The sequence below is a fragment of the Phytophthora cinnamomi genome (assembly GCF_018691715.1).
Source record: "Phytophthora cinnamomi strain GKB4 chromosome Unknown Contig0, whole genome shotgun sequence".
Classification (NCBI taxonomy): Eukaryota; Oomycota; class Peronosporomycetes; order Peronosporales; family Peronosporaceae; genus Phytophthora; species Phytophthora cinnamomi.
The window spans coordinates 2,302,982-2,319,949 of record NW_027150933.1 but is presented as its reverse complement, the minus strand read 5'-3'; the positions used below and the strand labels follow the sequence as shown (position 1 = coordinate 2,319,949).

The 16,968-nt window shown below is 51.6% G+C and overlaps 1 protein-coding gene across 1 annotated transcript; it reads right to left on the bottom strand.

Moving 5' to 3' along the window:
• Positions 1 to 15,739: 15,739 nt before the first annotated feature.
• On the bottom strand, positions 15,740 to 16,036 carry IUM83_02017 (Solute carrier family 2; the record flags this gene model as incomplete). The annotated part of the gene is made up of 1 exon (XM_067925912.1): positions 15,740 to 16,036. The coding sequence occupies one exon, from the start codon at positions 16,034 to 16,036 to the stop codon at positions 15,740 to 15,742; it is 297 nt and encodes a 98-aa protein (XP_067800584.1).
• Between the last annotated feature and the right edge of the window lie 932 nt (positions 16,037 to 16,968).

The following is a 16,968-nucleotide window of genomic DNA, read 5'->3' as shown; positions in this document are numbered from 1 at the left end:
GATGCCATTATGGATGAAGGCACCCAGCTGTTCTTGGGTCGTGAGGTGGTTATGCGACTTCAGCTGACTGGCCTCAGGCCTAGGAGTCCAGTTTCAACTGATGAAGGCGAGCCGTCGCGAAAGCGGCCATTGTTAACGAGGTCTGAAGCTGGAATTTCGATTCCGAGCTGGCATAGTTCAAGTGAAGCCACTTCTGGAGCGACTCGTGGTGCCAGAAACGATCCCGTGCCTAGCATGGTCGGTCCAGGTGCTGGTTCCGACCTATCCATGATGGCCAGGGATGAAGGTGCGAACCTGTCTGGATTAAGTTCCTCAGGGTCGTCCCTAATATCTGTGACCGACTATATGGTTGGGATTGGGGCGCATATGCCAATGTCAAGTGCTACGGTGATGCGAGGATCAACAACGGCTATGCCGAGCGGTTCCTACCCTGGGATGGTGATATCGGTCATGTCTCAGCCTCCCCGAGCTGGTTCAACTTCAGGGAGCTGAGACTGGGACGCTCAAACTTGAGAACCCAGCCCAGATACCGTTACCTGGCACTCCCGAGTCGAGGAGACTGACTCACGCGAGACATGCCGGTTTTGGGGATCAGCGGGTTCCTGGACCTGCCGCCTTTAACTTTGGACCCCCATCCAAGGATACGAGAATCTCAGCGGAAGCACTGATGATGGAGGAACAGTTTCAGCTGGACTTAGCTAAGCACGACGCTGATGCGTGGACTCGCATTAATGCTGAGCGGGATCAGAGACGCATGCTAGTAGCTCGGCTAAACGCCGCTTTAGTTGATAACCAAGCTGAGCAGCTGAGACTTCGTGAGGAGTATCAGAAGCTGCAAGCTGCAAACGCCCAGATGTCTGAAACCCAGCAAAGGGCTGAGACAGAACAGCGAAGGCAGTTGGAGGCTTTGGAGAAATTAGCTGAGCAACGTGCTGCCGAAGAAGCTGAGAGGCGCAAGGCAGACGAAGCTCAGGCTCAATATCGCTTGGGTGTGCAGAAGGAACTTCAAGAAGCTGAAGTCAGAGCCAGACAGGCTAAACTGCAGAAGGCTCATGAAGAACGTGTCTCGAAAATCGGAGCTGAGTATGAAGTGGGATTGCTGAAATTGAAGGAAAAGCATGCTCAAGCCCAAGCTGAACACAAACTAGCAATTGATGAACAAGATGAGAAGATCCAAAGGTTCCCGATGGCTCAAGAACAGTTGAACACTCACGGTAATTCAAATGCTAGAATGATTGGCCCAGCTCTTCCTTCAGACCAGACTCGAGTCTCAGCTGGGACGCCAAGGTCTTTTCCGCCGAGCGATGCAGTCCTGGCTCAGCTCGCTCAGCTAACAGAAGTTATGCAGCAGATAGTCCGGGTGAACCAAGCTAAGCCGGAACCGACGACGGCGAGTGCTACGACAGAAAAGTCTCAGAGTTCAACTCAAGGTGCGCGGACCAAGTCGACATCCCGAACATCGACCTCAGCGTCGAAGCGAAGCGGGAAAGCCCGTGCAACCAAGTTCAAAATGCCTGGTGATGATGACTGGGGCTCAGATGATTCGAGCTCCAGCGATTCGTCCCAAGATGAACTCGAAGGATAGTTCGGAGCCGCCGCCCAAGCTAAGAGTGCTGGTACTGTCTGAGACCCGAGTGGTAGTGCAAGCCATGGCCCCCCACGACGCACTGGAGAAATTTGATGAACGTGCATCTTTGGATGATCGCGTTAATTGGTGGGGACGTTTTATGTACTATGCGACTATGGCGCCTTGAGATGAGAAGACTCGGATAGTTCAGCTGAGGATGCGACTCTCAGGTTCTCTGAAGGATTGGTGCACTCAGCTCCCGGACTCGACCCGCTCGGACTGGAAGAGGCTGTCTCACGTATTCAAGAAGGAGTGGTGCCGCAGTATTGGTTCTAAGGCTGAGCGGTATTACGCTATGGAGATGCGTGACTCTGAGACCCCTCGGATGTTTGGTATCGACTCGACCGAGATGCTAAAAAGGCTGGAATTGCTTTTGAGAAGCCGATAACCGATCGCGAAGCTCGTATTCGCCGGTTCATTACGGCGGTAGGAGATTCTCGGCTGCGGAACACTTTGCAAACTCAGCAGTTTGATACTCTGAGCGAGTTGGAGGAAACTCTGAAGCGTATCGAAGCTTTGCAGCAGGAAGATCATCGGAAGTATCGAGACTATCAGCAAAAGAGACGCCCAGCTCAGAACTTGCAGTTCGGCCGGTTTAAGCCTCAGCAGCGACGAGCTGAAGGTCGGGCCTTTATAGCTGAATGTTTGGAATCAACATCTGGGCCTGGCCGTCAGGCTCATTTCGAAGATGAAGTCGTCCAAGACTATAACACCAACAATGAAGCTGCGCTGAAGTTTCCCGCGCCGAAATCTGGAGGCGCAGGGTCTCAACCGAGTTCACCGATATCTGCTTCAGCTGAGCCCAGTGATTTGGCCGCTGTGACGGATAAGGAGATTTTTCGAGTTGCTGAGCGTTTGGCCTGGAAGCCAAGACCGGCCAACCAATCGTATCGAACTGGAGCACTTCAGCGTGAAGAAATACTGTGCAACGAATGTGGAAGCAAACGCCACAAAACTGAGAATTGCTGGAGTAAGCTCATCTGTGGACGCTGCCATGACGAAAGTCATCCGACCCAGTACTGCAGACGTCAGTCGTGCTCTAAGTGTGGCGATTACCATCGCCGGAGTTTGTGCGACATGTGGTCGGCACTCAAGGCGGTGCAAGAGGCAATCCGCGCCGGATGCTCAGTTGAGGGCCTTGACCCTGAGACTGTTCAGCTATTGCTGGATAGCTCAGACCCTGAGACGCCGTTAAACCACTAGGCTCGCTGGTTCAGGAACCAGTGCGTGACGAGCCTAAGTCCCACGCATACTGCGCATTTGCATATGTGGGTCCATCCCTTCCGTGTTGGCGCAGTAATAACCCTAAAAGCACAAATTCATCTTACCAAACCCGAGTTTATTCTGGTTTAGCTGAGATCGGTGATCCGAGCTCAGAGCTTGAGTTTGAGAACATCTCGAGTTCGCGCTGTCTTATGGAGAACGATATGGCTGGTGAAGTGACCATGTCTTGGTTGGTGACAGACGTGATATGGCTGTGTTGCATGGAGCTATTTTCAACCGCCGGATACAAATACTGATGGAAACTCGAGTCACGACGAGCATTATGAGCTTAGACCTTGCACGCAGGTTGAAGCTGAAGCTCAGACGTGGTTACAGGCTCCGGGTTACGGGGGTTGGAGATGTTCCGACATACGCCACAGCTCAGGCTAGGAAAAAGTCGACGCTCGGTGTACGTGTTGTTTACGTTATGGATATCTGGGTTGGGAACATCGGCGCAGGTGTAGACTGTCTCTTAGGGATGGACTTCATGATTGCTGCCGGTGTCTGACTTTGTCCTCGCGAAGGTGTTGTCCGATCCCCAGATGAAGAGTCTTTGTACTTGGTTGGTGGACCTGAGTTCGATCACGTTGGGCTTGAGGTCGTTGTATCCTTAGCTGAGACTGTACGACTTCAGCCGGGACGGTCCATGGTCCTTCCGGTCAAATATCACCAAGCTGATCCCGACAAGGTTACTGAGTGGGCTGGGCATGGTGATCAATGGGTGACTCAGTTCATCTATGGCGCTGGCAGGAGACCAAAGGCTGTCAAGGTGGTGAACATCTCAGACCAAGTGGCGCGCATTACTCAACACACTGTGGTTGCATGTCTGGTTGAGAAGGGGCATTTACCTCGGGGAGATCGTTTTGTCCGACCAAAGGCTCAGAAGTCCCGGGAATGGAGCGCATTGATTTACGAAGCTGAGCCCTCCCCGGAATATCTGATGCTGGAAGAGATGGTTGCGAGGCAGGCTGAGCTTGTTGGACCTCCTGCCGTCGAGAAGCCAACTTACCAATGGCCGAAGAAGCTACTCCTGAGGAAGAAGCCCTCAGATCAGAGCAATGCAGATGCCGCTAAGTCTGAGCTTGACGCTGGAGTGTTCATGGTTAATACCAACCCACCAGTTCAGCCGAGGAGGGATGTATGTTGCCAAAACCACCACGACCGCCCTCGAGTGACTCATTAACGGTGTCGCCCAGTTTGCCACTAATAGCCGCGGAAGCTCAAGGTTCTCGGTCTGAGGTCGGCCGGGCTGAAGGTGTCTCCATTGGCGAAGGTTCCGAACCCGACATGGAGTCTATCAGGATGACCGGAGGTGGAAGCACGTCTCGGCGGGCTCAGCAGGAACTGGAAGGCGTATTTCAGGATCAGCCCGTACACTTTGTTGCTGACCCGACGTTGCGACGGCATGATGCTTTGGCTCAGTGTATGCGGCTGGAGATTGATTTCTCGGATTAAGAAGAAGCGACTGTGTATTTTCATGAAGGCACCGAGCTTTTGAGTGACCTGAGGAATCAGCTGGCTGCTCATCCTGAACTCAGAGATCTCAGCCCCAAGGCGGATCTGAGCACGGCAAATATTGAAGAACCTGGGATAACGACTGCAGAGATGGAATCCCAAGTCAGAATTATCTTGGAAAGACATCACTCAAGTTTTCTAGGGGACGGAAACGCAAACGCTGTGCCGACTCCAGCCAGGGGTGTAATCTGTGACTTGGTTGTGGGTGACGCTAATCCGGTGGCTCAGCGGTCCAGACCAAGTCGGCCGGAACACCTTCAGAAAGTGCATGACTTGCTCAAAACGCTCTTGGAAACTAAGCTGATCGAGTATTTGGACTCAGAATGGGCATCACCAGTTGTCATCGTGATGAAAAAGAACGGGGTCGATATCAGACTCTGCATCGATTACCGATTGGTGAACCAGCTAATCAAGCTCATGCATTATCCTCTGCTTTTGATCGACGATCTGTTTGAGAGTGCAATATGGTTCCTGAGCTTGGATATGGCTACCGGGTTCCGGGCGGTGCTGATGACTTTCAGGGCGAAGCACATCTCAGTTTTTATTTGTCCGCTGGGGCACTTTCAGTAGACGAGGATGCCGTTTGGCCTGAAAAATACTCCATTTATCTACCAGCAGATGCTAGACAATTGTCTGTGGGGTTTCGTACGTCTCCCGGCCTCAGAAGAGTCTCAGGTGGACGCTGAAGTCTTGGGTTTCTTGGAAATTAATGTCGGAAGCTCAGCTGAGCATGACTTAACCGCTATGGCTGAGAATATGACTGTATTCCAAAGGAACATCCCGGCGCCACCTCAGCTGAACCCTGTTTTGGGCCGAAGTTCAGACATTGACGATATCGCTTATGGAGCCGAGACCTGGGAGCAGATGTGCGAGGATCTGGACCGATTGCTGTACCGGCGGAAGTACTGGAGGATCTCAGTAAGCATGCCCAAAAGCGAATTTGGCAAGAGGACGATTTCGTATTTGTCTCACGAAATTGGAGCCGAAGGAATTCGAGCCAAGCCGAAAATCGCCAAGGGTGTGATGAATCTCCAGTTCCCGTCGACTCTGAAAGGTGTTCAGTCTTTTCTGGGAAGTCTCAATAACTACAATAAGTTTATTGAAGACCTCCCGGTTATAGCATCTGTACTTAACGAGCTGACGGACGCGCAGATCCAAGCTGGCCGAGACCTCAGCCGAGTCAAAGAGGCTTTCGAGGTTCTGAAGCGTAAGATTGTGTCGACAACTCTGCTCAGGCATCCGGACTCTCAGAAACCATTTGTGATCGTCGTGCATGCCAACCCATGGGCAGCTTGCGCTGTGCTGGACCAAGAGCATGATCGAGTTATACTTCCGGTTCGTTTCACTGGACGTGTCTTGCATGACCAAGAGCTCAGATACCACCCGGCTGAGAAGGAGGTGGTGGCGCTGATCAGAGTTCTCAGCGTTTTCTACACTACGCTGGCTGTGACGAAATTGATCAAGGTCTATACCCGACATTCGGTGCTGAAGTGGATATTCACGTCACGATCACTTGAGGGACGCTGCTAGCAATGGCGACCCGCTTGGCACCTTGACCTTTGGAAATTAACAAGATCCAACGAGACGAGGACGGCTCGGCAGCGATTATGGGAGCTGGGATTACCCCCCGTGATCAGCTGGACCAAATAGCTGAGAATCTCATCCCGGCCAAGAGACGTGTCATCCGAGCTCCTCCTATCAGTCTTGAGATGCTCGAAGTTGATTATGAAGGCTAGTTGCTCAGCTTTGATGGAGCGGCCAAGCTATCAGATCGTCGAGGCTCAGCGGGATGTATTCTCTGGAAATTATCGTCTTGGTATGTGGTCGAAGCTTGTGGTATTCACTTTGAAGATGCTACGGTAAATGAGGCTGAGTACCTTGGGTTAATCGAAGGCGTGATGATGGCCTTGGCTAGAGGGATCTCAGCGGGAAGACGTGGAAGTCGCTGAGGAAGATAACTTTGACGCTGAAATCCTACCTGAAGACGTGGATGGGCCAGATGAAGCTCATAATGAATATGAAGTTGAGAGAATCCGAGATGTTCGCCGGGTGATACGAACCCGGACCTCTACACGGGTCTGAGAGAACCTGGTGAAGTGGAAGGGCTACTCTGAGCTAGAATGGCGGCCCGTGTCTCAGTTGAATTGTGGAGCGCTTCTCTATGAGTTTAACAAGGGCGCAAAAGCACAGGCACGGTTCAGAGCTATGCAAGCTGGAGACGAGCTGCCTGAGTCTGAGGCTCAATAGGCTAGTCTCAGCTGAACCGTGCATGTGCGTGACGTTTTTGTGTGGAAACGCAAACTTTGATATGTTTTACGATTTGACTATGGATAGTGGAGAACGATATTTCGAATGGAGTGAGGCTGCCGACCCGGGAAGGACTTTGAAATATGCAGTGGAGCCTCAGAAGATGAAAAGATAATGCTCTGAGCAAGTGGTGAAAAAACATGGAGTTGTAAATAATTAACGACTTCGAAACTCACTAATCACATGCAAAGAAACTTGGCCGGAAGCTCAGCGGATGGCCGCGAGCACATCTTCGAGGCTGTCGTGGTTGAAAGCTGGGTCCGGCTTGATGGGATATTCGGAGCGCTCCTCGTCGCTGAGAGATTGGTTCACCAGCTCGTCTGACGCCAGATTCATGAAGGCGTTGTCGGAACGACGCGTTGCCCACTGGGTCCGAGCGCACTCGAGGTCATCGACCGTGTCCAGCTGAGAGGAGAACGAAAAGCCGGCTTGGGGTCTCGCGTGGTCCAGTAGCAGCCCATCCTCGGGTGTCTCGTAGGGAAAAATGGCGTTCGCCCTGACCCGGAAAAGGTCAGAGTGATCAATGAATGGCCTACGCCTTCAAGTGTCAAGGAACTGAGGCAGTTCCTTGGCTTGGCCACGTACTTGTGCAAGTACGTGGAGGATTACGCGGGCAAGATCCGCCCGCTGTCACAGCTTTTTAAGAAGGAAGCTGTGTGGAATTGGACAACCGATTGCGAAAAGGCATTCGATGCAGTCACGCGGGGCTTGACTGAGGCACCGATCTTGGCAGTGGCTGACCAAGATCGTTCATTCCACGTCGTATGTGACGCATCCGACTTCGCGATTGGATGCGCGTTGATGCAGCACGATCACGAGGGCCGTGATCGTGTCGTCTATTACCAATCGCGTCAGCTGAAGGCAGCTGAGCGTAATTATCCGGTACATGACAAGGAACTCCTTGCCATGAAATACGCACTCGCAAAGTTCCAAGTGTATCTACTTGGAAGTAGACCGTTTGTGGTCTACACCGACCATGCATCACTGCGCACCGCAGTGAAGTCGCCACACATATCACGAGATGGCTCTCATTCTTTGCACAATATAACTTCCGGGTCGAATACAAACCCGGAAGATTGAATGTAGTGGCCGACGCGTTATCACGTCGGCCGGACTACGCAGAAGCTGCTGACGTCAATGCCATTGACGCCATGCGAACGATCACACCCACATCGTCTCTGTTGGACGACGTGAAGGCCGCGTACGCGCACGACGCGGACACGAAGCTCTTGCTGGCCTATGGCACAGCGCCTTCTGACAAGTCCCGTCAGAAGCTGCCCAAGCACCTTCGAGCGCGTGCACACTGCTTTCGAGTGCACGACGGATTACTGCTTTACAATGCAGTCGACGACAACGCGGATCGCGTTGTCGTGCCGATTGGTCATGACCTGCGACTCAGGATCATGTACGAATATCATGATGCCCCGACTGCGGGACATCTCGGACGTGAGAAGACATACGTGCTTCTCACGCGTGACTTCTACTGGCACCACAAGTATAAGTGGGTGCGCAAGTACGTCCGTGCTTGCGAGGTGTGCCAATGCGTAAAGCCTGCGCCGTTTACGCAGGCTCCATTGCAATCACTACCGACTCCGTCGGAGTGTTGTAAGTCCATGTCTTTGGACTTCATCTTTGGTCTTCCCCCGGACAGCGGAGGGAATACCGGTGTTGTGGTCTTCGTCGACCGCTTCAGCAAGATGGTACATCTTGCTGCGGTGCCGGCAGAAGTGACCGCGAAGCAGACGGCCCGTCTGTTCGTCGACATGGTGTTCAAACACCATGGTATGCCTACCGACATTGTGTCGGACAGAGACCCGCGCTTCACAGCGCACCTGTGGCAAGAAGTGTTTACACTTCTTGGGAGCCAACTTTCAATGTCGACTGCGGATCATCCGCAGACGGACGGTCAAACCGAGCGCGTGAATCGTGTGCTCGTCGATATGTTGAAGAGCTACGCTCACTCGTTCCAATACTGGAGCGAGTGCTTATCGATGGCAGAGTTTGCCATCAATAACTCAGTGCATGCCTCGACCGGGCATACACCGTTCTACGTGAATGCCATGCGACATCCACGTCTACCGAGTTTACTCGGAGTGATGGCTCCCACTTTAAGTGGGGGAGGATATACGACTGCATTACAGCAGTCGCAGAAACCGCTGACACTTGCACAGTGTCAGCTGCAACAATGGACAAACCACATGAGTCTGCGCAAGGCGCAGACTCCTCCTCCAACAAGGACAACGACCACGGGTCTGCGCAGGGCGAAGACACCGCGAAGAACCACGCAGAGGCCGGGCCTATAGCGGAGAGCGAGCTGAATGACTTCAGCTCGGATGCAATCAATTTCATCACCAAAAGACAAGCCGTAATTCGGTTTGTCCAAGACGCAATAGCAGCTTCTGTTGATCAACAGAAGCTGAACGCAGACAATGTGGGCAGAGGCAACACAAATGAATTCAAAGATAGTTCATTAGTTTTGTTAGCTACACAAAACCTGCCTAAACATGCAGTTTCGGATTTCGGAGCAAGTAAGCTTGCTCCGCGCTTCATGGGGCCGTTCACTGTGTTGGCACGGCACGGCAACGCTTACACGTTAGACATACCGTCTAGCATGCGCCTCCATCCGACCTTTTACGTCGGACGGCTGAAGCCATACCTGCAGCACGAGCCATCTAGCTCGGCTGACCCGAAGCCTCGGCAGGAGCCGAGACAGAAGCGGAAGTCTTGGCCTCGGCGACGAGCAGCCTCTCCTCCAGCGCGCGGACGCGCTGGAGCAACCCCTTCATCTGGGTCCCCAACTCGACCTGGATATTCGAGGCGGTCTGCGAGACCGCCGCGACTTGGGTCTTCTGGTTCGCCAGCTCCTGTTTCAGGGCGGCGAACTCAGCGCCCTGAAGACGCTCCACGGCGGTCACCCGGTCGTGGAGAGACGCGCACTGATCACCCCGGGGCTGATCATACCCGGGGCGTGTTCCCACCTCCGCCACCGCCGATCCGTGACGCCCGCGGCTCAACCCGCTGGATTGTTGAGCGGATTGTTGACCATAGTATCCCGAAAACGAACCCTCAAGGGGCTCGTTTTCGTATTCGTTGGAGAGGATTTCCTCCCCATCAAGATACATGGGAGCCGCGGAACGTCTTGCTGGAGGACGTTCCGGAAATGGTGAGGGCGTACGAGGAGCAGTACGCGCTGGCGCAGCGGAAGTAGTGCGGGCGCTGCGGTCATCGCTAGCGTCCGAACCCTCACGTGCTAAGAACTTAGCACCGAGCTGTTTGAGACTCTCGGGCACACGGAACGACGTGTACCCGTTCAGGTCGCGGTCGCTCAAGCGGACCGCGCCTGGGAAGCACTTCGCGCACTGAAAGCCCTCGGGCACAGCGCACGGCACATTTGCCTCCTCAGCAGCAACATGAAGTTGCTCGAGCTTTCCACGCTTCGAGTACGTCTCGAAGCGATCACGCGCTTGCTTAATCCGATCACGGTAAGCACTCGGCCTCTTGTTGAAGTTTTCAACAAAGGCGTTCCAACTTTGACAAAGTGCCTGCCACTCGGGCACTTTGCTGCGAGAAGATGTCTTCTTGCTTTGAAACCATCGGAGCTCATGGAAGAGTCCGATGTAGTAATCGCGCCTTTGATGTGTTTCCGCATCAAGTGCAGCTCGGTAGCCACAGCGTCATCTTTGATGACGCTGCATACGTACAGCGGCACCTCATTCGGAGGTACCGAGTTCCCATACACGTCCGAGATCTCGGACGCGGACGGCATCCACGGATCGGGCGCTGCGCCTGCAGCGATCCTTGAGCTTTGGAATCACGCGCTGCAGCAGCAGTGCGCGGAGTACCGAGAGCCTCAGCGGAAGCGAGTGTGGTATCGCTCTCAGTTCGCGAACGCTTCGAACTCGACGCGTCCGATTCGTCCCCTTCACGCGGGCGAACGTTCTTCGCATGAGGGTCGAGCGATTCGCTCGACACTGAGTCTTTACGCTTTGAGGACGAAGTGCTTCTTGTCCTCCATATCTTCATCGTCATCGCCGAAGTCGACGACGTCGCCATACTTCGCCTTCTGGCGTTCGAAGTAGTCGTCGATGGAGAGATGACTCCCCACCGACTTCGAGGTCTTCTTCTGAGGCGCGCTCATCGTTGACTGAGCGCGGGTTTCTTCTCCGAACGCGGAGAATTGACGAATGCTCAATTCAGAGTTTGAATTGCGGGGATCCGGCGCGTCTAACCTTAAGGGGGGGATGGTGTAACGGGGTTACACGTACAAGTGGCTGCAAGCCACTTGTGGATTTAACAGATAGGTTATCTGTTAAAAGTTTTGGATACTTCCTCACCTTGGTGTAAGACACACCAATGGATACATTGAAGTGGGCCACCACAATGAGTGGTCCACACATACCCAAAGATCCTATTGGCAGAAAGCAGCATCTTTCTACCAATCAGAGTCATGCATATTGGCGGGGCTCTGACAGCCAGCCGCTGTCAACCCTTTCATAGATGATAAACAGTTTTTAGCAGATTTTAGAGGAAGATCAATTTACAAGCAATACAGTTCTCATTTTACCTATTCTAAGTCACTTGGAATCCTATCTTACTTAACTTATATTTGTGTATTCAAATATAATTAACCTAAGTAATTACTAAGTACTTACACTTCCTCATACACGTTGCGCAACGTGTAAGCTAAAGTAGTGAGTCAAGTTAGACCCACTACAATACATGGCATTGGCGAAGTGTCACCAAGTGCTGAAGATGATTGTACTCGGTTCCAATTCTCTGTTCCGACGTGCAGTGAACTGTAACAGTGAGACCGGCCGCTACATTCAGGTGGATCGGATCTCCACCATGATTTTAAACCTTAGACAGGGATCTTGATGTACACTCCAGTTCGTTCGCCTGCTGGAACTCTTGTATTCAGAGATGCAATTCTCGATAAGCAATATATACGTAATTAGTAAGTACTTACGCTTCCTCATACACATAGCGCAACGTGTAAGCTAAAGTAGTGAGTCAAGTTAGACCCACTACACCCAACTCACCTGATACCAACGTGCTGGACTTGGGCCTGTTCGGCTCACTCCAGTCCTCTCAAAATTGAGGAAGCCGCGCATGCTGCCAGAAGTGATCGTGTGTGACCGGCAGGTTTACATCAGGGCAGTGGAGCTTCTGCGCAACTCGAACAGGGCTAGCTCCATCTTGTTCCCCGATACCAATGTCCCCTCGTAGTATTTTATCCCCTCCAAATCGATAATGGTTCAAAAATCACGACTACCAAAACCTATGGTTCTATCATACATCATACTTACTCATAATTCCGTCAGGAGGAAGTAGTACTTTATGGAGAATGTATTGTGAAAAGCACTCAGAATGTCAAATCGGATAGTAAATCGGCTGATTTAGTGCGTTATTTAGAGACGGGAACCCTTATTTATTTCGATCCATCCCTTATATAGAATTGGGTATCCCTAATTATAATCGGTCTTATGCAGCATCGCGTCAGAGCTATTTTAGAGTCGTAATCGATTTGGTCTCAAAATAGGCTGAAATGTCAGCTCCAACCTCGGCATTCCGAGGAAGTCCGCACAAATAAATCCACCGAGCAAGCGGCTATGCAAACACTAGCCAAGATATCAGTCAAAATAGGAGGAATCAACAGGACGAGCAGAACCAGCGTCCGTGTCGAGGACGCAGGGTTTCGCTTCGACCCAGAGGGCAGCTTTGATGACCTCTACGCGAGAGCGGAAGAGCGCATCGTAGCCGCGCTAGCTGCTTTCGATATTAGAACGTTGCGCCCTGATACTAATCTCTACGCTAAGCCAAGTCAAGTTGCCACTCAGCAGGGCTGGGTGGATTTAACCACAGCTCTCCGTCGAAATTCTGCGGCATACATCGTGTCTCCGCTGTCTCTCTCCCTCACCACTCTGTTCTGACAAGATGGCTTTAGAGCCCAGTTCCCAACTCCTATTTAAGCCGACTTACTCAGATTAGCACCCACATTAACTTCCTATTCAGTACAAATTACCACGTATCGTTTTTGCTCACAGCCCTGATTTACAGAGCTATACGGAGTGACAAAATCGCCGGTTTTCACAATAATCAACACTTGTTTTTAAGCATTAACAAAACTAAACCAATTTTCGTATAATAATTGATGTTTGATTAACGTTAATTTAAAAACATAAAAAGTAAAGTTTCCCAAGAATAATAAAAAGAGCGTTCAAGTCTCACGAAAAATGAAGATTTTTCCCGTTCGGGCTGAGAGAAAAAAAATTGGGGGGGGGGGGCAGTTTTGTTTTTTTTTCCTCGATAAGCCAGGAACCATTGTCGGAGCAAATGGAAGAAGATCCTTTCGTTACGACGAGCGGTTCCTAGCTCCATGGTGGACGGTGCTAAAGCCCTGCATTGAATACACCGACCTGGAGACTGAGAGCGCCCAGGAGTACGACTGGAACATACCCGAAATTGTTCCCAAAGTCACCATTACAACCCGTCGAGACTCGGGCAACGATGAAACAGCTTTTCGGAAAGAATTCCGAGAAGTGCAAGAGCTGGTGACTGCAGTCGAACATACAGACTACCACGCGTACGATTGCATTCTAACGGATTGCTGTGGAATTCGACGAGGGAGACTAGAGGAGGAGCTCAACGCAGTTCCGTTTGCATTGAGGTTCTTGCTGGATTTGGATGTTACCGAGCTTGAAGATCAGACCGACCTCGTGCGTTTCTGTGGCAGGTATCAACACGAGCATCCCAGTGAGGATGCGTGGCGGCTCTGTGTAAAGTTGCTGCTCTCGACAACGACTTGAAGCCAGGAGATTCTGGCATGGACATTAAAATCCCCGTGAAGCTACAGTTTTCGAGGCACATGAAGGGAATGACAGATTGTAATTATCCGAAGGTACTCACAGGTATCGTGAAGGCCGAGAAGGAAATTGAGGAGCAGTGGACGGGATACGCGCGGAATGCAGAGGAAAACGAACCAGGGACTGGAACACTTCGATGTCGTTTTGTGCTGGAGCCGATGGCGGCAAATTTTTCCGGATTATATTCGGGAACACGGTTCAGCAGCGCAATGCCGCTACGAGTTGCTAAAGCGGTTGGGTGTCTAGCAGTGACCAACGTGTGGTTTTCATTTCTAGACATCCCTTTAACTATCAAGCGTGCGGATGAGCTCGAGGATTCGGACATCTTCTCAGACGCTTACTGCTAACTAAGTGTCGGAAGCAGAATGGCCACATCACTTACCACTTGCAGCACCCTGGACTACTGCAAGCTTCACGGTTTTTCCCACTGCAATTCTTGAAGCTCAACTGTGAAGCGACGATGCCAGCTCACGCCTTAGAAGCTATGTGCTCGGCGCTGGTGGTATGCGCTGTTCTTGAAACGAGCTCGAGCGTGCTCCTCACTCCGAACTCTCATTATTCTTGACCTGGGCCGATTGACTGATTTTGATGTGCGTGCCTTTGGGTCGGTTTTAATATCGGAGCCAGAGTAGAATGTATTCGGTTTTCGTCATGGGTCGATTGAGGAGAGAGATGCAGAGTTAGCACGAGGTTCTCCGATCCGGTGAGATCTTGACGATGAAGTCCATTTTGGACTCTCGTCTCCTCACACTGGATGCTCCTATCAGGTTTGTGCGAACATCGGAGCAAGCGACTGGGGTGAACGTTCTTATTCCCGAATTCGGTCAGTGCCAAGTCCAGCGCTGCGACTTGCATTTCAGTGTTGGATCGCCTGCAAAAAGTAGTCGACCTGGTATCTCCTCGCTCACAATTCGTTTCCAAGCAGACAAAACAACGTATTTGGCGATACTCCCGTTGATCAAGTCGATCGGATCTTCGTTGCGAGCGTTGACACTGGATATTCCGAGTAGAGCTCCTTCGGGAGATATCGACGAGAACGAAATTATTGAAAGTTGTCCCAATTTGCTGGAGCTAACACTTGTTAGAGAGCTAATTGAGGTGCAACTTGACTTCCGTGAGTATCGAACGGGGAAGAAATCCATTCCGAAGCTCAGTTTTCCTTGATCCAGCGTGCCGAAATTCGCTGGCTACCTAAGTGATCCGCAGAATCCTCTGACGTAGTGTGTCCGACGCCTGAGGGTGTCCCTCCGCCGATCATATCTCTGGCACGACGCTAAGCTTTCCATATTACGTGAATGCCGTTCTCAGTATGCTCAAGAGGAATGAACGCCTGGAGTACCTTTCAGTGGATAGTCACTATATCAAATTCTTCAACAATTTCCAGGCCTTTAGCCACAAGCCGATTGATCGGCAACTTCGACCGCTGCCAAGGAAGTACACGTTCGCGTTCTTGAGTGTGCTCGAGTCGAGAACGTCAGCAGAACCAAAGGCGAAGAGGAGTGTCAGATCTGAGGCTATTGCTCGGAAAATCGACCACCATGTGATGGCGAACATTTTCTCGTTGGTGGCCTTGCCCGTTATCCGTCAAGTGCACTTCGAGTCTCCACAGGAGGTTGTGTTTGTTAACGAGCAAGGACAACGAATGATACAAGGACGACGCGGACAAACCTTCCCGTTCCAGGAAGTTCAGTAAGCTCAATGACAGCAACGTGGTCCAACGGGGGCAAAGAAACTAACTGCACAGTGCAGTCTGCACTCAAATGAGGTGCAATCCCAGATATCACCGGGAATCGAGTGCTGAGCGTTCAAATCTTTTGCATATCGGAATGGTGGGCATAGTGGAGAGCTGGTTCGGTGTGTTCATAGTTACGGAGGGGTGGAGTATTGATGAGCTTGCACAAGCCTGCCACAAATCGAAAAATAACAGACAATTGCAGCAATTGCAAGATTCGACCCCGTGACAAAACGAAAGTTGGATTGATAACACGACGTCATTGATCTCACCAATCCACGCTAGCGACTCTAATCGTTGGTCTTCATATCCATTTAACCAACACATCTACGACAGCAGTCAACGATGTATCATATTGACGCGGTTAGCTACTTACAGACAACTACTGCAGCTGCAACAAACACGCGGCAGTCCGGACTTGCAGTGATGTCCTTACTTCTCGCGACGCGAGTCGTACTCGGCGAGGATCTCCTCTGCAGACTTGCCCGTCGTCTCCGGCACGAGCTTAAGTCCCAGCAGGAAGAAGATGGCGAGCAGCACCACGAACGGCACGTAGGCGTAGTCGTTCAGCGCGTCCGAGATGTACGGGTAGGCGACGCCCACGATGAGGTTGCAGAGCCAGTCGATGCCGATGCAGAGTGACGAGGCGCTCGCGCGGGTGGAGTCCGGGAAGATGTCGGCCGTCATGACCCACACGAGCGGGGCCGAGCGTTTCTTCGTCTGGCCCATCGACAAGCCCGTGAATACCTACGTTGAGCATAATTTCGAGGTGGGCGTGGACGAGATGCACAAGGATGATATGACTAAGATTGAGGTGCACTGTCCCCATAAGCCTTCTACAAGTGGAAGCCGTCCAAGCTCCGGTCGGTGATGTCGCAGCTGGAAGCTGCAATTTGGTAAGTGGTGCGGAGCGGCGAGACGTGGCCCAATTGTATAGCAAGTTGTCTGGGGTGCGCGAGCAAGCTCTGGTCGGTACTCTAAGACTTCTATCGCTCTCTCCAAGTCTGTCACTGGTGAGAGAAGATCGCTATCGCTTCATTTGCAACAGCTCCCTATCATTTCTGCGATCGTTTTTTATAAAGTGCAAGGGGAGACACTGGAATCTATGGTTGTCGTCGAATGGAAGTCGTCGGTCGGAATCATCAATAAGCCCCAGCAAACATACCTGTTGGTTTCTCGCGTCGTCTCTCGTTCGGCTTCCTCGACTTTATCTACCTTTATTAATACTCCTACTGGTCCAAGCCTCCAACATCACCATTGCAAGAAGAAAAACGGTTATGCGCTCTATTCGCTGCCGTTTTGCAATCTTTAACAGGCGATCCAGTTAAGAGGGGGACTTTTTGGGGGGAAACTAAAAAAAAATAATTAAATGCGGAAATTGTCCTATTTCAATGAAATTTCAGTCGGAACATAACTAGAATTTCTAATGACGAAGGAATCAAGCCCGACTTTCGTAGCTGCACTGGTTGTGCCATGGCAAGGCATGCAAGCAGCATGCCGATACTAGCGCTGTTTGAAGCATTTGTAGGGATTTGGAGGTATGAGACGTTTGATAGTGGTGTACAGACGGCTCGGCCACGTGCACGTCTCGATGCGTTGGAGGGGGGGATTTCTCAGTGGCGCAGAATTCCAAATGGAGGGGGGACGAGAAGACTCTGGTG